The sequence below is a fragment of the Pleurodeles waltl genome, chromosome 2_1 (genome assembly GCF_031143425.1).
Source record: "Pleurodeles waltl isolate 20211129_DDA chromosome 2_1, aPleWal1.hap1.20221129, whole genome shotgun sequence".
Taxonomy (NCBI): domain Eukaryota; kingdom Metazoa; phylum Chordata; class Amphibia; order Caudata; family Salamandridae; genus Pleurodeles; species Pleurodeles waltl.
In genome coordinates this window covers 196,768,004-196,792,611 of record NC_090438.1, presented here as the reverse complement: position 1 = coordinate 196,792,611, position 24,608 = coordinate 196,768,004, and the positions used below count along the sequence as shown (strand labels likewise).

Below are 24,608 nucleotides of genomic sequence, written 5' to 3'. Positions count from 1 at the left end.
TGGTCCAGTAGAGTTCGGTGGTGTGGTTGAAGGCGATGTGGTCGCTTGTGGAGAAGATGGGGTCTAGAGTGTGACCGGCGGCATGGGTGGGTGCGTCGACAAGCTGTCTGAGGCCGAGGTTGGGGGGTTGTCAATCAGGGTGGTGGAGTTGACGTCGTTATTGTTTTCGAGGTGGAAGTTTAGGTCCCCGAGGAGGATGTAATCATTGGAGGTGAGTGCGTGGGTGCTGGCAAGGTCGGCAATGGCGTTGCTGAACAGTGCCCTGGGTCCAGGGGGTCAGTAGACGAGCGTTCCTCTGAGGGTGGTGTTGGGGTCAGTGTGGATTTGAAAGTGTAGGAGTTCGGTGGAATTGAGGGAGTCGTCCAGGTGGGTGTGGACTTCGAGGGTGGCCTTGTAGACGATGGCTATGCCTCCTCCGGTTCCGTTGATGCAGTCTCTGCAGGAGATCTTGTACATGTCTGGGATGGCAATGGTGATGTCCGGCGCTGAGGAGTTGTTCCACCAGGTTTCGGTCAGGAAGGCTACGTCGTGGTTGGTGGTGTCGAGCAGGTTCCAGAGCTCGATGGCGTGCTTACGTGCAGAGCAAGTGTTGAGGAGTATGCAGTGGAGGTGGTTGGTCTTGGTCCTGGGAGGTTTATAGGCTCTGTCGCAGGTGAAGCTACAGTTGTGGCAGGAGAAGGGTCCGTGTGTGCTTTTCGGAGTGGCCTGGAAGCAGGTGGTGTCTTGACCGGTGTTGAGTGCGAGGAGGGTGCTGGCGTCGTAACGGAGGCTGGCGGTGTGGCTGTTGCGGGGTCCAGGGGTTCTGGCACTGGGCACGGTCAAGGCGCGGACGGGCGCAGATGGGCTTGCCTCTGGCGCGCCCGCTGCACGCGACCGCCATTAAGAAGGGAGGGTGGAGGGAGGAGCAGCTGGGAGGCAGGAGGCGCGGGCGAATGGGGCGCGAGGGCAGGTGGGGAGAGAGAACGGGAAAAAAAGTCGCAATACAATAAACGGGGAGCAGTGGGCAGAAAAAGTGACAAAAAGTGAAAAAGCTGAAAAACCAGAACAAGGAATGCAAGAAGATAGACAAAGATAGACAAAGATAGACAAAGATAGCCAAAGATCGACAAAGATGGACAAAGAAACAAAGAAACAGAAAACCATTCTAGTGCTCACCAGGCACCAGGGCGGATCTGGTCCGGAAGGGCCTCGATCCCTTGGAGCTGCGAGGGCGGGGAGGGTGAGACATGGGCACGGCTCGGTGGTGCTATGCGCGCAGGGAGTGTTTCACCTGGCCCAAACAGGTCAGGGGACACTCACCTTAGCGCGCAGCGACCGCCATTAAGAAGGGAGTGGGGAGGGAGGAGCAGCTGGGAGGCAGGAGGCATGGGCGAATGGGGGTACGGGGGGCGGGGGAGCGGAGAGAGAGCGGGAAAAAAAGGCGCAATACAATAAACGGGGGAGCAGTGGGCAGAAAAAGTGAAAAAGTGACAAAAAGTGAAAAAGCTGAACAACCAGAACAAGGAATGCAAGAAGATAGATAAAGATAGCCAAAGATGGACAAAGAAACAGAAAAGCACTCTAGTGCTCACCAGGCACCAGGGTAGATCGGGTCCGGGAGGGCCTCTATCCCTTGGAGCAGCGAGGGCGGGGAGGGGGAGACACGGGCACGGCTCGGTGGTGCTGTGCGCGCGGGGAGTGTTTCAACTGGCCAAAACATAGCCGAGCATAGTTTGGTTCTGCTATGCCGTGGTGCTTTTCATTTGAAAACAGATAATTATGTAAATTAAGTACATAGATAGAATGCGAAGTATCCTAATATTTCTGTTTTGTATCTGTTATTCCACTTCTCATGTTTTTTTGTATTTTGTATTCTTACAACAATTTAAAAAAAATGAATTATGTATATTTTTTTTAACAATGTGCTTATTTGCATGATGTTGTTTGCCTGTTCTTTATTTCTATTTTTTGTTCAGGCTCTTTTATTGGACTGCTGAGGGTCCTTGGTTGGCATCCTATTTATGTTCCTTCCCACTTAGCATGGACCACAGGAAGGCCTTGTCTGAGCGCCGTCACTGTTCCAAAGATGACCAGGAGGGGTTAAGCACCCTTGGACGGTGTGGGATTTTCAGATTCCTTCTCATGACTGTTGCCTTCTGGAGGGTCAGTTTCCGCATCTCCTGGCCTCCCTCTCTGATGCCGTCTTGAGATCTGAAACTTTGGGGGGTTCCCATTATTTCCCCCTCCTCTCCCACCTCTTCTGTATCCTCTTTGGTGGGGTCATCTCCTTCCTCTTCTTCCTAGGTTTCTCCAGATTGCGATGAGGAAATTGGTTCTCCGGTGGCAGTGGTGCTGCCTCACTCTGAATTTCTTCTAAGAGAAGATCTTTTTGCCCTGTTCCATTATCTGGGGGATAACTTGGGTCTTCCTATGGAGGTTGTTCTTCCTCGTACTAGTACTGGTCTTTTTCAGCAGTTTCATTACTGCCCTCTTACTTCCTTGGCTGTTAACAAGGAGGTATTGGTTCTTCTGCTCCTAGAATGGAAGGGTCTGGAAAAGGCAGACCTCCCTAGGTAGGTTCTTAACCCACCTGTATCCTCTGGCTAAGGGTGATGTCGAGTTTCCCTCTTCCTTGCTGATTGATCCCCTTCTTGCTCATTTGGAGGGGAGGCTGCCTGTTATGTCTGTGGAAGTTCCAATTTCTGACTTTGAGGACCATCCTGTGAAGGCCTCTTTGCAGAAGTGCTTTTCAGAACGGAACCTCACTGTTAGAGCTGCTAACTTATTCTGTCTTTGCATCTCAAACCTTGGTCAATGGCTTTCATTCTCTGACGCAGTTCACGGGGAGACGCCTGTTTGGTAATGATTTGGAACCAATGCTTCTTGAGCTTTCAAAAATCAGTCACATGCCCAGCTGTTTTATTCTCACCCCCAGGGTGAGCCTTCAGACAGTTCTTTCTGGGAATCGTTCTCATGTTTTTTTGGGGCGTTTCCACTACACAACCCAGAGGTCCTCTTCTTTTCCTGCTCACCCTTTCTCCACGCCTCAGCCTCCTCAGCCGCCGCAGCCTTGGCGGCGCTCCCGAGTACTCCTCCCATTCCGGTGGAGGGTTCCCTGGCTGCTTTTCTTCCTACTTGGCAACGTCATCTTTCAGACACTTTGGTGCTAAACATAATTTTGGAAGGCTACTCCTTTGACTTCGAAGGCATTCCTCCCCCTTCGGGTACTGTGGAGTCCCACACCTGCACTGCTCTCCTCCCAGCTCTTTTTTAGGAAATTGTGGCTCTTGTAGGCAAGCATGCTATGGTTCCTGTTCCAGTGGGGCTACAGGGGAAGGGATATTACTCTCCGGTTTTCTCAGTTCCAAAACCTGCTGGAAAGGTTTGGCTCATCTTCAGTCTGACTACTCTACTCCTTTCTGCGGAAGCCACGGTTCCAGATGGACACAGTACAGCGTTTTGTCCCAATGATTCGTCCAGGTGTATGGACTGCCTCCTTTGAGTTAAGGGAGAAGTATCCTAAAATTCCTTATGCTTCTTCTCATCAGACGTTTTCTCCGGTTTCGTGTGAATGGAGCCCATTGGCAGTTCCGGGTCCTTCCTTTTGGCCTGCTTCCTCTCCCAGGGGGTTCATCTAGGTCATGGCCCCCCGGGTGGCTCATTTTCACGGACTTGGGGTGCTGGTTCCTCCTTTTATGGTCGATTGGCTTCTGCATCATCTCCTTCTGCCTTTGATTCTGTCCCAGATTTCGTTGGTATGCAAGACCATGGAGAGCTTTGGCCTCCTGGTGAAATGGGAGTCGTCACGTCTGACCCATCACAGGATCTTCAGTTTAGTGGGGCTCAATCCAGTTGGACCTGGGCTGTGTCAGTCTTCCGGTGGACCGTGCCTAGGTGGTGTGCACCTTCCTCTGGTCTCTAGGTCAGCAGAGGGTGGCAACGGCTCGAGAGTGGCTTTGTCTTCAAGGTCATACGGTATGTCGTCTTGACTTTTGATACTCTTGCTTCTCTTGAGTGTTCTGTTCGGTGGTCCTGCTTCAGGTTGTTTCTTTTTCTTTCAGGCATCTTGCGTCTTTGTCATCCCCTCAGCTTGTCTGCACCTGGGTCCTCTGGTGCAGCATCTGCTGTCTCATTGGTCCCCACAACTTCAGTCCTTGGACTCTCTGATTCCTGTGTTTCCTTGTGTTTGGCATTTGCTCCAGTGATGGCTCAGTCCTGCCACCTTGGCCTGACGGTTTCCTCTGGCTACCCCCCTCCAAGGGTGGTTCCCACCGATGCCAGCAATCTGGGATGGGGGTGCCACTTTGGACAATCTGTTAGTTCAAGGACATTGGTCTCCTCAGGAGTGCAGGCTCTCATCGATTTGAAGCGTGCGGTCATCAATCTCTCTGGCTCTGTTGCATTTTTGCCCGTTGATCAAGGATTAAGTGGTGCTTGTTCAGACGGACAACACTGTCACAAAATCTTCTATACCCAGGCAGTCAGGCACAGGGTCCCACTCCCTGGCCTCTCTGGCATTTCAAGTGGGGTGTTGGGTTGACTCCTATCTTCTCTCTCGGATTGGCAGCATTTATTTGGGGACAGGACAATGTTCTGGCCCACAGACTCAGCAGGGTTTTTTCCTTCTTCCCTCATTTTTTGTCTGGGCCCTTTCATTTTTTCTCACATTTGCCTCACGTTCGCCACTCTTCTGGTGGACCTGTTTACTTCAGCAGAGTGTTGCCTCCTTCCTCATTTCTTCTCCAGGTCCCAAGAACTGGGGTCTTGGGGGGTGGATGCTCTGTCCCTTCCATGGCCTCCAGTTCGTCTTCTGTATGCCTTCCCTCCATTTCCTCTTCTGCCCAAATGTTTGGCCAGGCTGTGGAGGTAACTGGTGTGTCTCATTCTGGTAGCACCTTTTTGGTCTTGGATGGGGTGGTTTCCTCCGTTACAGTTGATGCCGACTGCACCAGGGTGGGTCCTGTCTTTCCATCCGTGTCCCATCCGGACCCCTCTCCTTCCACCTACCCCTGGCCACCAGCTGCATCTGTCGGCTTGGCTCTCAAACAGAAGGGTTGTAGGTTGCAAGGTCTTTCCTCTCCAGTGGCTACTTCCATTCAACACTCCCGAAAGGGGTCTACTCTGAAGGCCTATGGTCATCATTGGTCTTCCTTTGTTCAGTGGTGTGAGGATAAGCGGTTGGATCCTGTTTCGTGTCCCACTTCAGCAGTTTTCAGTGAGGGCTTTATGAGTGCAGTGAGCTGCTATTAAGGCACTTTGTTCTCCTTTTGGTTTCCCTGAGTTACTGCCTTTGGATTCCTGCCTTCTCAGGGGTTTTTCTCTGTTGTGGCCCTGTGTTTATTTGGTGGTTCCTGCTTGGGATCTGCCTTGGGCCCTTGGAGCCCTTCAGACTGCGCCTTTTGATCCCCTGGATGTTGTGGGTGTGCTTCTTGGTGACCATTGCCTCTGCTTGTCGATTGGGCGAGTTTGCCTCTTAGTCCATCAGGCACCCCTATTTGCAATTGTTTTCTGGTAGACATGTTTTGTGGTTAGGTCTGGGATTTCTTCCCACATTGGTTTCTTCTTTTCACTAGCACCAGGATATTATGCTGCCCTCCTTTTACCTGAGCCTGCGTCTCCTGTGGAGGAATCCTTCCATGCTTTGGATATGGTGCGAACTGCATCCATTTATCTCACTATGGATTTTTGCCTGTGTAAAAGCCTTTTGTGTACTCTGGAGTCTTTCTTAGTGGCCTCAAGGCTTCTACCCCAGCTTTGAGTAGTTGGATTCGTTCCTTTTTTTCCTGGCCTATTTTCTTAATATGTTGCTTTGCCAGGTGGTGGCCAGGGGCGTTATACAAGGTGTATGGTGGTTTCTTGGGCTGGAGCACAAGGAGTTTCTATTCCGGACATTTGTCAAGCAGCCACGTGGGCACCTCCCTCTACCTTTGTTTCACATTACAGGGTGGTTGTTCTAGAACCTGTGGCCTTCGGCTCTCGGATTTTGGCTGCTGTTGTTCCATGAGGAATCTGACGCTTCAATCAATCAGTTTTTCATAAAGCACAGCTACTCACCCGTAAGGGTCTCAAGGCGCGGGGGAGCCTCATCTGAAGAGCCATGTCTTGAGGTTCTTCCTGAAGATGGTGAGTGATGGGCTTTGTCTGGGGTGCAGGGGGAGGTTGTTCCAGCTCTTTGCTGTGATGTAGGTGAAGGATCATCCTCCGGTGGTGGTTTTAATAATCCGAGGGATGGTGGCCAGAGCCAGCTGGGTGGAGCAGAGGGATCTGACGGGGGTGCGGAAAGAGACGCAGTGGTTTAGATAGGCTGGTCCTGCATTGTGTATGGCTTTGTACGTGTGGGTAAGTAGCTTGAATGTGATTAGTTTCTCAACCAGGAGCCAGTGGAGGGTCCTCAGATGTTGGGAGATACGTTCTCGGCGTAGGAGGTCCAGGATGAATCTGACTCTTCTGTTTGCCGCACTTCTGGTTTGCGATAGTCATTCTGCATTCTCCAGTGGTTTGCAGCTGTTTTTCTTGGGGGAGTCAGGTTGTTTGTTCTGCTTTAGTATATCCTCATTTAGCAAGGTTTGGGACGAGAAATAGGGCTGAGGAGGTAATGAATTTATTACTTACCAGTAATTCTTATTACTCTGAATACCCTATTTCTTGTCCCAATACTTACGTCCCTCTCTCCCCGTTCCTTCCCCAATTTCAACCTGACTCCCTTTTGGCTCTGTTGCTTTGGGATGTTCAAGTCGTTTTCTGGGCTCCTTGCTCTTATATAGGTATAGGGTGATTGGAGGATCGGAGAGGGAGGGGAAGAGATTCAGACTAACTTTTTTGATTGGACCTGGCTAGGGCATGTGGGCCTGGGTACAGGTGAGATACCTCATTTAGTAAGTATTGGGGCGAGAAACAGGGTATTCGGAGTAATGAGAATTACCGATAAGTATTCATTACGAGCTCCCTTTCCATTATGGCAGGCCACATCGGAAATATGATGTCTATCAGAGCACTGCCATCTCTTTTGTTTCACCCGAGACTTCGGCTGCTTCAGGCAGCCAAAAGCACCAGATGAAACTCAGAGGCAAAACTAGGAATTCCCAGGGGGGATAAGAACCCGAATTACACATTCTCCTGGTACTTGCTCATTAATAGGGCTAGCCTCCTGTGTTGCTCTTGTAATATCCCTACAATTCTGACTCCTGGAGTCCCGGTATCCTGGTATTGATAACTCCAGGAGTTGGAGGTACTAGGAGGATTTCTGGGCAATGTACGAGATGGGGCTATGCAGTTGGGTCCCAAGCACACTCTGGGAGGTAATTCTGTTTTGGGTGCAAACTCCTGTCTGAGATAGCAATTCAACCTTGGTACAAACTGCCAACACTAGGGGGTTTGCCCTGCTAATTTCTGCTGGTTTAAACCTGGCACAAAACAGGCAAGCAAATAGTGCACATGTGCTACTTGCTGACCTCGAAATGGGAAACCATGTACATTGTTAGGGTGTTAATCTCATCCTGATGTGCGCCAAAAGGAAACAGTGCACCTGCTAAATAGTGAACTCTGCGCAATTGGTATTTAACTGGGCTCTGTTTGTGCCCAAGAGGCGGCACAGTTTGCAGGACAATTACAATAGGAGCCTTATTTTTTTTTACAATGTATCATTTGAGTCACAAGGTGACAAAGTGATTTGCCTAGAATCACATGATTTGCGTTAAGGCGTTAAGGAGAATAGTAAAACTCAGGACTCCAAGCTGAGCAATTTGGACACTTGACCACATCAACTCCCCCTTCTTATAATTGAAGATGCCTGCCTTTCAGATGCACTCGAATCCCAGCTTCAGCACTTCCGTAAACAGTGTGTGACTGTGAGCACATTCCTTTTACTCCCTATACCTCAAATTGTAAAAATGTATTCAACCCAATAAGCAGTAATCACCTCCACCTTCAATCTCTACACCCATTCTACAGTCTATGATGGTTTGGATCGCCTTAGTAAGATCACAGCGCCTGGAGAAGAAATACACATCAAAAACATGTTTAATGAAACATAACGTAGATTATATTATTGCACTCTATTTTAGTACCTGCTAATGTATAATAATCACCATGCGATACAAGCAATACTTATATAATGATTTTCCATTTTGTTCAAAGATGCTGCTGCAGCAGCCTATGCCTGCGAGTTTTCCCAGCACACAGCACCAGCAGGACCCAAGAAGACAATCTCGACAACCAACACCAGTGGCCAGGCAAGGAGGTGATCTACCCAAGAAGCCCCAGGGTCTAATGCCGCCAAAACGTTACTGTAGCCCCACTGTGTCTTCTCCACACCAGTTCCTCAGGGAATCCTCTGTGACCTCTTCTCAGGTGAGAAGCCGCTGGCTGGGAGCCATCTCATGAAGCTCTTTGGTCAGGCAGGTGACCCTGAGACATTTTAGTTCCCATAAAGTAACTCATGATTTCTAAATGACTCTCCCTTTGTCTATGTGCCTTTGGCTAACTCTCTCGTATGAACTTTGATACAACACTTTGTAGGCCATCATATCTGCTTCTTTTGGTAGATGTGCATTGAGCTTAAAAATATTGAGATTAAAACTACGACAAGTCAGGATTGCATACTGTGGTTGTTTTAGTAAAGTTATGGTGTTTAACGGAATGTGTGCATAAGCTAAGAAGCAGGGAAGAGTATAGGTCATTTGCAGAATTTCCCATATGTAGCACCCTGGTTTAGCAATTTTCTGTCATAGATTGCAGGTTTCAAAATCTTTCATGGAACCTTCAATGAACGAATACGTGCATTATGCGCCTCACAGCTGGCAAAGTTTAAATAATTACGCCAGCATATGCACGCCAATTCAGAGAATTTCACACCTGCTATGAAACTCCCAGAATTTGCAGAGGTCGCCATATTTTAACTTCATCAATTTCTGCTTACCATGGCTGCAGGTACTTGGGTTTCTCCATGGTCACTGGATTGAAAGAGTGGAAAAATCATGGCTGCTGGGTTGCGTACTTTAATTTCCCTGCTACTAGAAGTCCTGCTCTAGGAATTCTGGCAGCAAAAAAACAGGAGCACAACACACAAAGATAAGCACCTACCGCTCCCAACCCTGCACAATAGTGAGAACCTTCCTGCTGAAAGGCCTCTTTTCATACCATTTTTTAAAAAACTTTGCCTGCTCTGCTGTACGCAGAGCTGGTACACTTTAAGTAAATAGAAATGTATTGTTTCCAGTTATTTTAAACCATAAAAAAATTCCCCAAAAACATCTAAAATATTCCAATGGCCATAAAAAGCCATTTTCCCAGTCCCAAGCACTTATGATGTATTTGAAAAACATATACAAAGACCATCAATCATCAACATATACTAGGATAAGAATCCTTGGTGAGGACTAGCTCCACATTCGTCCACAACTGAGACCAGCTAAGACATTAAATGAGACATTTATAACTGAGTGTAGTGTTTTGCGGATCATCCGCTGCCCATCGGCAACTAGTTCCAGCTAAAAAAAAGTGTGTTAATGCTTTATATACTTACAAACTACTTGAAATTACCTATGGAAAAACAAGTAATTGTTGGTCGCAACACATGCATAGTAACAATTCCTGAGGCCGAGCTTCACCTTCATCATCACCAAGATAAGGTGCATTCAATTCTGATCATTTGAATTAACTAAGGACGAGCTCCGCCTTCATCAACACTAGGATAAAATGCATTGAATTCTGAACCTTTAAACACTTCATACAATCACAGTATGAGCCTGTCATTATAGCTTCCTTTTTATTCAAGCAGCTCAGCCACTGCTCACCTGCAGTTGGCTCCCACTAGATAAAGTGCATTATGCTTTAGATAACTGTGGATTTCTTGTAGTTATAATATCCACAATAACATTTGGAGCTAAACTATCGCTGTTCGGCCGCCCAGCATCCTTTGACAGAATGGTGTGTGTTAAATGATATAATTGCCATACACTTCAAATAAAAAAATCAGAAACTTGAAAGCCTCCACCATTGCAACCTCACACACCACTATAATAAACATATACATAATGAAACATCCATAATAAAACACCCATTGTTGATCTGTGTGAACATCAACTATGACTTACAATCTGTGTGGAGTGCTGCAGAATATGTAAGACTGTTTTTATCCAACCCGTCCCTTTGGGACAGTTTTGTGATTGCAAAACTACACAAGCATGAAGAACCTAAAAAGCCTCGGATACAACATATGAACTTATTTTAGTAGATAATGTGACCATTCATCAGCTCATCATATGCACGTAATATATGGTCAAAGACCCTCAACAATGCCTTAGTTCTGATAATATTTACTTTAGCAGTGTAGCAAAAAACTTTCCTCATTCATGGCAAGGTCTTTGTAAAGACTAGAAGTCACTAAATATTTGTCCTTTTTGCCTGTCCATGCTATATTATTTTTGCTTTTGTGTATGACTTTTATATAAAGATTCAAAATGAATTTGCCACACGCGAAAGCCATAATATTACTCTAACTTTCCTAAGCCCTTCCTGTCCTTTCCCAACACTTAAACCTCAACTTCTTTCCCCAAACATCATCTCCCCACTGGCACCACTCTTACTTTCTTTCTTGTGTGTCATTTTGGGATATCCCCTTATGCACCTCCATATCCTTTGAGCCTCCCGTCCTCCACCCAGTCCCAATAGCCTTGTTGCCAGCATGCTTCCCCATATGGATTTCATTCTCTTCATCCTGCTGCCTGTACCAGTGGTGGCTGCCACTGAACAGGCATGGGGGGGGAGAGTAAAAAGAAAATAAAAAATAAAAAACCAACTTATCTTCTTCGGGAGATGCGTTTGTCTACCGTCCGTTCTCTACCTTCTCCCGCCAGCACACAGGCTCCCAGCTAATCACAACGCTGCTGTCACCAGCATGACAGCAGCATCATGATTGGTCTGAGCGGCCTGCTTTGGCGCTCAGATTGGGAGTAGGAGCATGTGCATGTTATCCACTTGGATGTAATACGGCCGGGTAGTTAACATGCAAAGTGCGCATGTCTGTTTGGCCGCCCCAACACTGCCGGCTAAGCAAACATGCACACTTTATAGTGCACATACCCCTCCTCCAGTCCTACCTTTACAGCTCCTCCCCCCCCCAATTTTACAAAAATCCAGCAGAGCGACGCTCCTTCACCCCTTAGCAGAGGAGCCGCCCCTGGCCTGCACCTCTAGAGTCCATACTTTCACATAGCCTTGCAGAGATGGTAGAGTGAAGTCAGACTGTCTTAGCACTCCCCCTCTGCTACTTAAACACGTGTGTCTATGCATTCCCAGAAATTAAACAGGTTCTGAACCGTATTAGGAGTAGAGTGGATTTAGGTGCATAGATACTGAGTGGCTGAATTTACATCATCTATTCACCCAGTATCTCTGCATCTAAATCCATTTTCCGTCAGACCCAGCTTTTCTGGCTTGGATTCCACACAGCATTCCTGTTTCCATGAGGGATTACCATTTAACATCTGCTTTGACAAGGGATGGTGCTAGGTAGGGGGAAGAAGAGGATGTGGCCTACCAGAGGGATTGTTACGTGCCCCCTTTATATCTTAGAATGGGAACGGGCAGGTCCATGGGCCAGGAGCGGGCTCCTCTTGCAATCTCAAAGCTGGTGCAATCAGGTATGGTGTTCCTGCACTTGGGACATCTGGATGCAGGAACACATAGTTATTTATAGTTGGGTGGAGCGGTATACCACCTTGGGATATCGCTCCGCTCAACTTTCATTTAGGGCTACTATCTGAATTTTAGGGACCACATCCATCTAGTCGCTAAGATTTACATTTAAGTCATTCTGTATCAGACCACATAACCAAGGTCCCAGGACAACTGACTGGCCCCACACAGGCAACAATGCAGAATGTAACCTGAATAAACATGGTTGGCTGACAGACACCATACAATGTATACTGCCCGACTAATGCCTACTGTCCACGTTCACACTGCTGACTACAAAATAATGTACAATTATATTCTGTAAGATGTGAGGCACAGAAAAAAAAACAATCAATACATAGATATATTTTTTTAAAAGTCATTCTGTATCCTGCACTCCGCACTCTTCGTTAGTTTCACCTTCTGTATCCCTGTACTCGCACTTTACTTATTTCATGCCACTCTATGCCATAATATGATTATCACAAAGTCTAAACAGATACTTCGTTTTGCATGCAACCCAACTGTAGACTGTTTTATGCCTTTCAAAGTTCACTTTAAGTTCTGAAAGGATTTATAGAGCTGACATTTCCCACAATAATCCTCTTTGCTCTGCATCCATAGACCTTTTCTTGTCGTCTGATGTTTCAGCTCCAGTAACAGAGCGAAATTGCTAAGCCTTTTTTTTTTAAAAGGTGATAGCATACACAAAGTAAGGCTTAAACTGGAGCACGACCACTGCTCATTGCAAATTAATAATGTAATAGATATTTTATTCAGTGCAAAAGTACCAAATGTTATAAAGTATATTACAATCTCACCCTCTCCTGGCATTTAGTAACTGCATATTTATCTGTTGTTGATATATGTTAAAGTTACCTAGATAACATGGGTACAGGTGGCACCCTGGATTGGTTTGGTACATTGTGTAGTGTTTTATAAAACTAATTCAGTCAATTCGTTAATGCTCACATATTTAATAAACATTTATGCATTTTACATTCTATGCAAAAAATGTAGAATCATCACCAGCATCAGCAACATCAGCTCCAACAACCACAGAAGCAACCTCAGCAGCTACAGCAGCTTCCCCAGCAGCAGCAACAGCAACACCCACAACAGCAGCATCTGCATCACCCGCAGCAACAACACCAGCATCAACAGCAGCAGCAGAAGCAGCCACAACTTCAACAGCAGCAACAACTTAGACAACAACAGCAACAGAAACAGCAGCAGCATCAACAGCAGCAGAATCAACAGCAACACCACCAACAGCAACAGCACCAACAGCTTCAACACCACCAGCAATCACAACAGCACCAGCAACCACAACAGCACCAGCATGCAATGAGAGGCAATCAGACTCAGCAAACTGTGCTACCTATTCAGACTCACACAAGTATAGCCTTGCCTCTTTACAACAATGCCATGATGTTCTCACAGACTCACCCTATAACAGTTGCTGCTCAGGTACCAACAGACATAAACACCAGACAACAATCATCTGATTACAGTCAAGAAAGGCAGTTGAGGTATGTATATTACAATATATTTCTATTTACAGTGTTTAGAGGGCACTGCTATTTGAAATACTCAACATTAAAAAACAAAATAACATATTGTGTATCTAAACTCCACGAGATAATACGGTTTTGAAATTTTAGCCAACTTCCTTTTCTATTGTTAAGGTCTCACAGAAAGTGTACGAAACCATATCTGTGTGTTCATAGGCATATATATATTTGCACCAAAGAACTATAGATAGGGTGATCAGATTTTAATAAGCAAAAACTGGGACATACCAGAAACACAGAAGTCGAACTAATATCTTGCAGCTACCTGGGACACAGAATAGCCAATTGACAGCACTCACGAACATAGAAAACACACGACAATGAATCACAAAAGGGAAATTAAATGCAACTTTTGCTCACAGCATCATTTCTGTTAATTGAATTGCTTTCTGATTAGGGCACTAACTAATGCTGTACTGCTGCAAATTAAGATTTGCCTCTCTTTGCACCAACTGGACCCTCTTTGAAACAGGGTCATGTGTTCAAATTACAGAAATTCGGTGGGAAAGAGGTTGAAAAGCTGAGACTGCCCCACCAAAACCGGGACGTCCGGCCACACTACCTGTACATGTAATGTGCAGACTGGAAAATATAACACAACACATATGAACCCTACACAAGTAAGATTGTTCTGACATGCAGTGCGCATTTAGTTCATTGTGACTTGTGCTTTTGGAAATCGCAGGTTTCCAACCATAAAGGTACTGTGCACAGTGTTTTAATGAGTCTTTATGCCAGATGTGTGCCTTTAAAATATCAAATGTAGTGTAAAACATGTCACCAAGGGCCCGATTATGAGTAGGGCGGTCCATATGACCGCCAAACCTGCTGTGGTGGTCCAACTGCCGCATCCTGGTGGTCCAACTGACAGATTATGATCCTGGCAGTCCAACCGCCAAGGAGACTGCCGCCACCACCAGGATCAGTGATCCCGACGGGTTGGTGGCAGTGAATGTTGTGGTCAGCGACAGCGGTGCTGGGTTTGGCACTGCCATGCTATCACAACTTTCCTTTCTACTATCCTTTTCTTGGCAGGGTCCCCACCATGAAAAGGCTGGCAGAAAGGAAGAGTTGGGTCATACTGGGGGCCTGCACTGTCCACGACCATGTCCTGGGCAGTGCAGGGTCCCCCCTATCAGCACCTTTCCGAGTGTGCTGTCGGAAAGGTGCCGAGGCCAATGCCGTTGCACGGTTTCCATTGGTCAGCCTGGTGGAAACATTGTAATATGACACTGTGGAGGCCGCCGGCTTGACCTCTCCTTAGAGTTCATGTCTGTGTTGAAAACAGAGCAGTTGTCAGTATAATGCAATGCACTATCCTGAGTGAACCTAGTTAAGGGTGCGCCACAGGGCACACCAGAACAGTTCGCCTTATTTGTAACTCACACTCCAGCGAGCAGTCCTCAGTAGTAACAGTGGCAGAAAGATGACTAGGAAAATAGTGTGTGCAAAGAGTTCTACTAAATGTAAACATTTACTCCAGTTATTTTGAGACTGCAAAAGGTGAGAAAAACTGAGATAATGTGCTATTGGTACTTTCCCATGACAGTAATTCCTGAAAATGTCCTCAATTCCTCGCTCAGTGAACTAGTATGAGGAAACAAAATTTGCAGCAAAACACACTGAAAGAAACAAGTGAAGGCAGGGACAATACTACTTTTATATAGGGAATGAAATAAAATAGCATAAAATAATTTATTTCGAAATTAAACACATTCTTGTTAATTTACAAAACTCATTTTGGTAATTATTTTTACTATTTTTTTAATACAATATAATTTACATTTTATTACTTATTTTAATTTTATTATGCATAATAACATTTTGATTTAATTTTTTCACTTGGTAACAATGTTTTTTTTCATTATTAAATATGTATTGACAATGTACAAGTAATATAATTCATACCTTATAACAGAACTTCGGATACATTAAATACACTTGATACTGAAGCGAGGAAAGAAATTTTCAGGCATGCCTCTATCACACATGAAAACTACTGAAATATATACACTGTGCTGAGGTTCATGGAGGTAGACAATTTAGTTCCCTTTACTGATAAAAACATAACTACACCGTCTGTTTTCTCCTTAGTGAAGTTCCTCTTCCACTTACTTAGATTAGGATGCATCTTAGATTCTAGAGCTGGTGTTTTGCACCCTGTGGGTGAGGTAGCCCTACGGGAAGAGGAGAAGCGTCAGGGTGCTAGTTGTAATTTTTTTATGACTACTGTATGTTGTATGAGTTTTAGGTCAGGTGTGCGTTGCTCCCCTATCAATTTTCACTCTAAGTTCTCCACCCAAGGTGGATATCTCCTCAAGCAGGTGTGAAGTTACTTGTAGTAAGTTTATGGTAGTAAATACAGTTGTAGGAAGCAACTTCCTGCAACGTTTAGACTTGGAATGGAGACTTCTAAGTCTAAACCTAAATGGAGATCTCTGCACGGAAATGGTGACTCGCATCTGTGAGGAGATCTCTGTTTTGACGGAGATGGAAATCTTGTGAGGTGATATTTGAATGGTAATTTTCTTTTGCAACTAGGCCCTGTAATCTGGAAGTTAGCTTCGGTGTGATGGCCTGTTCATGTAATAATTATCAAAATCCTATGCAGTGGCATACTGAACTATGCACTGGAAAAATCAAGACATTCAAATGATGTGCCAGATGAAGTGCTTTCAATAAATGCATCAAAGTGCTACAATACTATAATCTCATTCCAGAATAAAGACATTAGAATGTTTTGTTCTGGTGAATAAATATGTCTTGTATTTCTGTCTTACTCGCACACTTTTAGCCCAAGTTCATAAAAAATAAAACATCATTGGGGCTAACTCTTCAAAGCAGTGCTGCCATCACCAAAGGCCGAGTATAATACTAACAGGATCACAACCCTTTCAAACAGTTGTTAAACTCAAACACAATTTTCCCGAAAGTAATCGGAGAGATAAGGGTGTTTTTTTGCAACGACCCAACTCTGTCCTTGTCTGGAGAATTCAGAATCATTGACCTATCGGGATGAACAGACTCTTCTTCCTTGACCATTTGGTTATCTTTGGCCATACGGTGCACATATCATAAAGTACACTAAAGTAAAGTAAATGACACACGTATGCCCTAATTCAGCTGAATTCAACAGAGCTAGTTCCAAGCTAGCTGTTCAGCTAGAGCTCTAAAACAGTAGCTCAATCGAGCCTTAACCAATTGCTTCATCAACATCTTGAAATTGATGCTTTACAAATGGGTTGCTTGAATAAGTACAAGTATAAAGTCCTCTCAGCAGCCCCCAACCCTCACTATAACGGTGAAAATTTGACTAAGTGGCTATAGCTGCCCATTTGGGAACTAAGGAACAAGGTTTGAATCCTGTCCTTGGCTCAACATCCTGAGATTCTGGGCAAAATCAGGTTATCTCCCAGTGACTAAAAATAAGTAACATCTGGTTCTCTTGTAAAGTGCTTGGATGCACTTAGGCCTGTATAAAACTGCAAAAAATGGCATCCATTTTGTCATAAAATTCACAAACCTCTGCTTTGGTGCCCTGAAACTGCCAGCAAAAATAAAAATCCCATTCTTCACCAAATCACATGAAAACAGATACACTGACCCTTTGTCATCTCCTGAGCAGAAAGATGCATTTCTCAGTTCTTAAGCTTTGCTAAATCTGACCTACATGGCCTGCAGTTGGTACTACCAGAGTGGTATCTGTCTAAAGGCAGTAGAAGCACATCTGTAGACCACTGGCTAGCACCCAGAATCGGATCAATATGCAAAAGCCTGTGCTAAACACCAACATCATTAGCTATCAAGCAGATAAAATAACCTCTGTTGGCAAGAACAACCTGCACAGGATGAGCACAGCAAAGCCACTAAATCCCTAAACAACAACATTGATTAATTTGGTTGAATACCTTCCCGAGAGGAGATCTCTGCCTCTAAAACAGACGCCCTTTACACATTAGGAATGCGATAAACCAACTGTCCTTCCACTGACCAGAGGAGATCCGCCTTCACACACCTGCCAGCGGCTTGCCTGATCCCTTTGTCCAACAGTTGTGGCTTCTTTTCCTCCTCTAATTGCCTAAGCTAAGCAGTTACTTACCCGCTCATTCAGCATTATACAAAAACAGGTTTTATGGTATTTAATAAAGGTCATTTTTATTTACTATCAATCATTGTCAATTTAATTTCCTCTCTTATCTAAAGCATGTTAACATTGGACGGCTCCTTACAATGAGTCAATTGAGTCTGGTTTCATCTAGTTTGTAAAACTCACCGTAAACATATGCTACTTCATTCAATGTAAAGAGCAATAGAGAATGTGCTTTCATCATGTAGGAGGCCTGCGTTACTAATAACAGTGTTATTTTCAGCACCAACAATAGCAAACTGCTGCTATACCTACTAGCGCTAATACTGCTAGATTCCCAATTAATACTAATAGCATAATAATACATATAATATAATAATACATACTGTAATACTAATTCTAGGATAGTGACACCACTACTTTGAAACTTTTCTATAAGAAAGAGGTTTGAAACTGTAGGGGTAACTGTTTGATGTCTCAGTGGAGTGTAAAATGTATATCAAATATATAAAAAAGAATGACAAAAAAATCAGCTGTTTTGTTAAAACTGGATAATGATAAGTGCGCGTCTGGCAAAATGGTTCAACCACATTACCTTTTAGTATAGTAGTAAAACTGCGAGGAGGGATCCTCTTTCCTCGTTCCCCAGTTAAGACACAGGGGCATAAGAGCAGGCGCAGTGAACTTGCATAAAACATTCTTCAGAATTTTTTCTTCAATTAAGTGCTTGAGTACGATATAGAAGTACTGAGTCCATTACATACCACATACTGGACAGATGCTGAAAGATTGTCAGAATATAAACTGTTTAATAATTCAGTGGGATTATTGAACATTTCATGAATTCGCCGTGTATGGTGTGTTCCCCCAAAGAATGGTCAAAGCCTCCTATCCCTTGCAGTGGTAGGAAGCAGGTTGACCACTGGTGAATTCTCCATTGGCACCTCAGGAGTGAAACTTTCCTTCTGACTCCTCGCCATAGGCAGAACCACCATAGCAGGAATGGGTTTTGGGACACTCTTTTAAAAAACAAAAAATAATAAACAGTTGTTAACAGAGGAATTGGGCCACACAACCATGGTGATATCACCACTTTGTGCTCTGCCTCCATGACTGTGTAGCTGGCTTACTCTTCTGCAGCATAACTATTGCTCACTGCATTCTACATGTTATTTTATTTTATAGAATGGGCTAAACCTCTCGGGGAATAAATGGAAAATTGAACAACTGGATGCCCAAGTACAAGGCCAGGTGACTCTGAAGGCTTTGAGGGGCTCAGGATGTGTGGTTGCAAGGGGTAATAGTGTAGAGCCACATTTTAGTAGCCAGTAGTTGCTCATCTCACTTGCATAGCTGGTCCTTAATTACTCCACTTGCTTGTAACTGTAAAAGCTCACATAAACACATCAATGGACGGATTAGGCTGCAGACGTTATGCTAACTTTGAGTACTATCTGCCTGTGTAGATGTCTATGTAGACAGTGGTTCTGCTTGCTGGCTTCTTGACTTGAACCTAGGTATTGCATGCGGAAGTTACAACATTTTCTATGCATATGTCTCCCAAGCATAGGATTCTCTCTTTTGGCTTTGATACCACTGAGAACTCTTTGTTGATGAATTGACTCTCTAAAGGTGGTATCCAGGGCATGTCCATTGGACGGATTAGACCACTTCAAATGGAACAAGTGTAGGCCTTCACCTTCTGCCTTTTTAAGTCTTCCTTTAAAGCGCTGTCTTATAAAGTTCCAGATGGTCACTTCTTTTAATGACGGCACTTTGCATGTTGTCTATCAAGCCAATTGCTGGGTAAATACCTCCATCGGATTCAGCTTTTATACAGATTCCATGATACCATCAGATGGATACCAGAATGCCCACTTTCACGGTTATTTCCTTTATCAGCTGCAGCACAATGATCCTGATTTCCTTGTCCCCAGATCCTCATTGATGAACATTTTTGTGTGTTTTGCCAGTGGGTCTTCTTACTTTGAATGTTTGCTTGAACTGGTTTGGTCCCCTTTATCTTATCTTCCGGTCCTATACAGGTGTGGCTACAGACAGCTTTAGCTATCTGGAAAAGCTCATGCCATCAATTTTTTTTTTTTTTAAGTACAGTAAAATATGGTGAGCTTTAGGTGAGCCATCTTAAACCATTGAATTTCAATGAACTTCATGTGTTGCCACTGCTATGATGGGCTTTTAATCAAGGCCACACCATTACACAGATGGTTACATTGTCCTGTTCGATTTCCTGTTAGGTTTTGGTGAGGGGGTATTCAGTCGTTCTTTTTATTCTAAAGTTAGTGTTTGCACTTTGATTTATTTACCTTCCTGAAACTGTCACATTTTAATTGCTGGTGTACGGCTTTTTTTAATTGGGAAGTGTTTGCTGTTTAGATGTCTCTGTTCCTGATTATCAGCCTGGCGGTTGGAAAAGCTGACTGCCAGACTCGTGTGAGGAGACCGCCGCAGTGCTGGCGGTCTCCCCACCCGGCCCATTACAAGGTTTCCACTGAGCTGACCGGTGGGAACCTCCGTATTAGGATCCCGCCGGTCAGCCCAGTGGAAACTGTGCGGTAGCATTGGAAGCTGCTCTACATGGAGCCAAGCCCAATGCCGTCGCACAGAGGGGCCTCCAGCACCCTCAGGATGTGCACTGCCTGCAAATAAGACCGTGCGCATTCTAACGGTGCTTGTGGTCACAGAAGAACTCCTGTACTGCTCGTTACTGGCTCTGGCGCCCAGCACACCCTTACCGGCAGCCTTTCAAAGACATGGTGACCACCATGAAAAGGCGGGCGGTAAGGAGAGTTGTAATCAGCAGTCTTCTGGCGGGTCTGGCTGCCAGGGTTGTAATGTGGCGGTCAGAACGCCAAAGTTACAGTGGCCCTTGGACCGCCTGCCTCGTAATGAGGCCCTTAGTCTTTCATAAAGATCCAAGAAACTATTGGGACTTTGCCAAAATATGTCCTGTGCCACATTTTGCTGAATATGCCTTTTAAATTCACTACTTCCAATATAAACGTCACCTTATGATTCCTTTTCATGACACTCTTATTTAAAGGCACATCTTAGCTCTGCTAATGAAGTTTGTTCAGCAAACCAACTCTGCTCCCAGCTTCATTACTGTTGTAGCCCAAAATTCTGAGTTATGGTGGAAGTTTCTTTCAGGTCTCCTAACTATTTGTATGAATCAGTTTCTCATATTAACCTGTTTTTTCTAAATACCTTTTTGCTTTCTGATGTTGCACTTACAGAACAGTCCTCTTATGTCTCTCCCCACCTGTTCTGCTTTTTGAATATTATGTTCAAATGAATACCAATCTTATACACCTTTCCTGTGCTGTACAGAAATATTACTTGCATCAAGACCTGCTGGTCAGCAGAAATTATCTGCCATATGTTTCATAGAAACACCATGTTTTTCCTTGTCTTTTGGTTCACCTTAGATGCCCTTTTACTGAATTGTTGTGGAATTTTATATAAGAATCCCCTGCATTAAATGTGTTGATAAGGATGATAAATGTAACTAATTACCTGTCAGGAAAGCTTCAAAACATGTACTGAATAGAATATAAAATAAACATATCACATATTGATTCTGTGGCAGCGTTGTGCTGAATATTATGGGGTGAAGTTCACATCTATTACAGTGTCATGGGAAACACAAAACAAAAACATTTTGTTTGTAACTGAGTATTTGGCATGATTCTAAGAGAATTTTCTAATTTTTATTTATGTATTTCTTTATTCATTTGTGGATTTTACAAAGTGCTAAAGCCATTAGAAGACATTTCAAAGCACTGTGTGAGAGAGGGAAAGGGGACAAAAGGAACTTCACCTTGTGGCTAAGGCTGAAGGTTAGATATGAATTTGAGAAATTAAGTTTTTGAACGTCTCAAATGTTTTTTAATGTCTGAAAGGTAAGAAAAATAACATTTTATTGGGTCGTAGGTGTCTGAAAGCCAATCTGGAGTAAAACTAAACCGAGAAGGGTTAAGCAATCTTTTTCCTTTCTAAATGGTTGACGAAAGATTTTAGAAATGGAGTAGCTATGTATTAGATGAGATATATCTCCAAATATTTTAGGCTTGGAAGACGGGGTAGTTGTTAGGCCTGACAGCCTTAGGGTGGTCATCATCCAACCGTTTATCTGCCTCCCTCCATTTTTCTGACCCTATTTTTGCCGGTTTTAGGACACTGCGCACTTTACCACCGTTAACCAGTGCTAAAAAGTATGTGCTCTCTCCCCTAAAATGGTAACATTGGTTCCTACCCAATTGGCATATTTAATTTACCTGTAAGTCCCTAGTAAAGTGCACTACATGTGCCCTGGGGCTGTAAATAAAATGCTACTAGTGGGCTTGCAGCACTGATTGTGTCACCCACATAAGTAGCCCCTTAACCGTGTCTAAGGCCTGCCATTGCAAGGCCTGTGTGTGCAGTTTCACTGCCACTTCTTTTTGGCATTTAAAACTACTTGCCAAGCATTAACCTCCATTTTCTCTTTGCACACGTCACCCCTAAGGTAGGCTCTAGATAACCAATAGGGCAGGGTGCTATGTAGGTAAAAGGCAGGACATGTACTTTTGTGTTTTACATGTCCTGGCAGTGAAAAACTCACAAATTTGTTTTCCACTACTGTGAGGCCTGCTCCTCTCATAGACTAGCATTAGAACTGCCCTCATACACTTTGAAATGGTAGATTCTGATCTGGAAGGAGTAGCCCTGTCATGTTTAGTATTGCCAGAATGGTAATAGAAAATCCTGCTTACTGGTGAAGTCGGATTACTATTAGAGAAATGCCACTTTTAGAAAGTTGGCATTTCTTCTGCACTTACTGTCATCTGTGGCTTACAGCCCTGTCTCCAAATCACATATGGTCTGTACTGGTTGACAGCTCCCCTTGTGCATTCCACCCAGACTACCATAAACACAGGACACTCAGTCACACCTGCATTCATCTGCATTCTGAATAGGTCTCCCTGGAAAGGAAGGGTGAAGGGGCTCTCTCTTACACTTCAAAGGCCAGTGTCCTGCCCTCAAACAAAGGACTGAAAACCCCCACACTGATCCTGGCGACTGGGCTGAAAGGGGAACTTGTGCACTTCAAAAGCACTCTTTGAAGTTTCCCTCACTTGAAAGGCATTTTTGGGCATATAAACTAGGTCTCTGACCCCACCAAATCAGACACTTCTGGACCAACACCTGGACTCTTTCAGAGAGACTGCCTGGCTGCCCAAAAGACTCTTCTGGACTGCTTTGCTGAAGGACTGCTTTCCTGCTTGTTGCCCTGCTGCTCCCGACTCTGCTGGAAGGATTCTGCCTTCCTCCAAAAGTGCTCTCCAAGGTCTTGGATTGAGCTCTCTGTTTCTGAAGTCTCAGGGCCAACAAAGAATTCACCCCTTCAGGAAATCCTTGTGAATTGGAAACTCGACACAGCGCCTTCATCACAGCTGGAAAATCACTGCATCGCTGACCGGAACGACGCAGCGCCGGACTTGCAACTGGAAATCTTACACACCGCCTGCCATGCGGCTGAAAAATCATTGCAGCGTCTACCAGATTGATGCAGCACCCACTCCTTTTTACTAGAGCATCAAGGATTTTCAACGCATCGTCTCGGGCTTCAAAATATCCCCGCATCACAGTGAGGAACCAATGCTGCGCCCCTGGAATTCGAAACATCACCTTGCAGCGTGGAAAGAAACAACACATCATCTGTGCTTCGCAGGAAAATCCAACGCAGCCCCTTATTTTTCAACACATCTCCTCTTCTGCGGACCACCTGCGTCATTATGTTTGACACATCCCAGGTAATGTGTGCTACTAGGATACAAACACTCATTCTTAAGGATTGAGACACATTTAAACCTTTAAAAAGTGATATCTCGACTTATACATATTGGATTTATGTCATTTTTATCTTATTTTATTTAGATAAATATCTGTCTTTCTAAACATGTGTGGTGTATTTTTGTGGTGTTTTCACTGTGTTACTGTATGGGATATTGCACAAATACTCTACACATCGTCTTCTAAGTTAAGCCTGACTGCTCTATGCCAAGCTACCAGAGGGTGGGCACAGGATAATTTGGGTTGTGTTGTGACTTACCCTGACTAGGATTGTGGTCCCCACTTGGACAGGGTGCACACCTCTGCCAACTAGAGACCCAATTTCTAACAGTTGTCAATAAGTTTTAATTCATTTCTACCATGCCCAATGTACATTAGACACCTTCATCTGTGTTCTGATTCTCTCCATTTGTTGTCCATCTAGTTCATTGGTGCTTCCATCAAGTATAATGATGACTGTAGAGAAAAACCCTTTAATGTTGCTGTATATTGAGGGATATTTTTGTCAAATGTGTAATATTTTCAAGAATTTGCTTCACCACACATCTCCAGTGGATGCAGACACCTATCCACAAGCTTGCTATACATTAAGACCTAATAACTTGCAATTACCAGTTAAAACAAGCATTTGCAATGCAACAGGTCTCACATTCCTCAGAGTTAGAGCTATTAGCAGTTGTAAACTCCCAACCGGACTTTTCTTGCCTCATTAAATGGAAAAAAGAGCGTGATCATGCTGCTACAGTTCACTCATAATGAAACCTATCAGCGAAAGTGCAATTATCTACGTAACTGGCAAAAGTGCAATTAACTATGTAACAGTGTCAATGTCATGCAAAGCGCTCGACTTCAGCCCAGCGAGAACGCGCTGCAGAAAAAGAGAAAAAGTAGTCCACAAACCGGACCGAAAACAGCAAGCCTCGTATGTTTTCAGTACTTGGTCGCTGCGCTCAAGGAGGGCTAACCACCAGAAAAGGCATGACATATGCAAGCCTTCCACTAATGAAAGAAAGCAGATTTTAAAAGGCAAGCCCACGAACCAATGAAAGACACTGACGTGACATGGACGGGGCTCTGAGCCCTATTCTAACTACTACAGCGTCTCGCAAGCGTTAGGCATGCACAAGCGCATGCTAGTGCAGGCTCGACCCTAAAAAGTACCACAATTTAACACCAACATTTTAGTTTCCAATTCGAATCTCGTTTTATTTTATACTTTTAACTGTTTATTTTTAGAAACTACTGCCAGACAAGTGCAGTATAATAAGGATATCAGCTACTCTGCACACATTCACTACCTTGAAAACAAAGGGTACTAGTTACTCTACTATATAATTTACTTCAGATTTGCATTTAATTATCTATTGATATTTTTAGTTTAAAATTCACATATTTTCGAGACGTTTAACTAAAAAAATAAAAAAAAATATTTTACC

General features: G+C 44.3%; 1 protein-coding gene across 1 annotated transcript in view; it reads left to right on the top strand.

Annotated features, from left to right (window-relative positions):
* Positions 1 to 24,608, top strand: part of PASD1 (PAS domain containing repressor 1) — a 267,352-nt gene that overhangs the window by 232,511 nt on the left and 10,233 nt on the right. The window contains exons 17-18 of the mRNA XM_069205967.1: positions 8,116 to 8,328; positions 12,676 to 13,187. Coding sequence (XP_069062068.1) covers positions 8,116 to 8,328; positions 12,676 to 13,187 — 725 coding nt within the window. The remainder of the gene's footprint in view (positions 1 to 8,115; positions 8,329 to 12,675; positions 13,188 to 24,608) is intronic.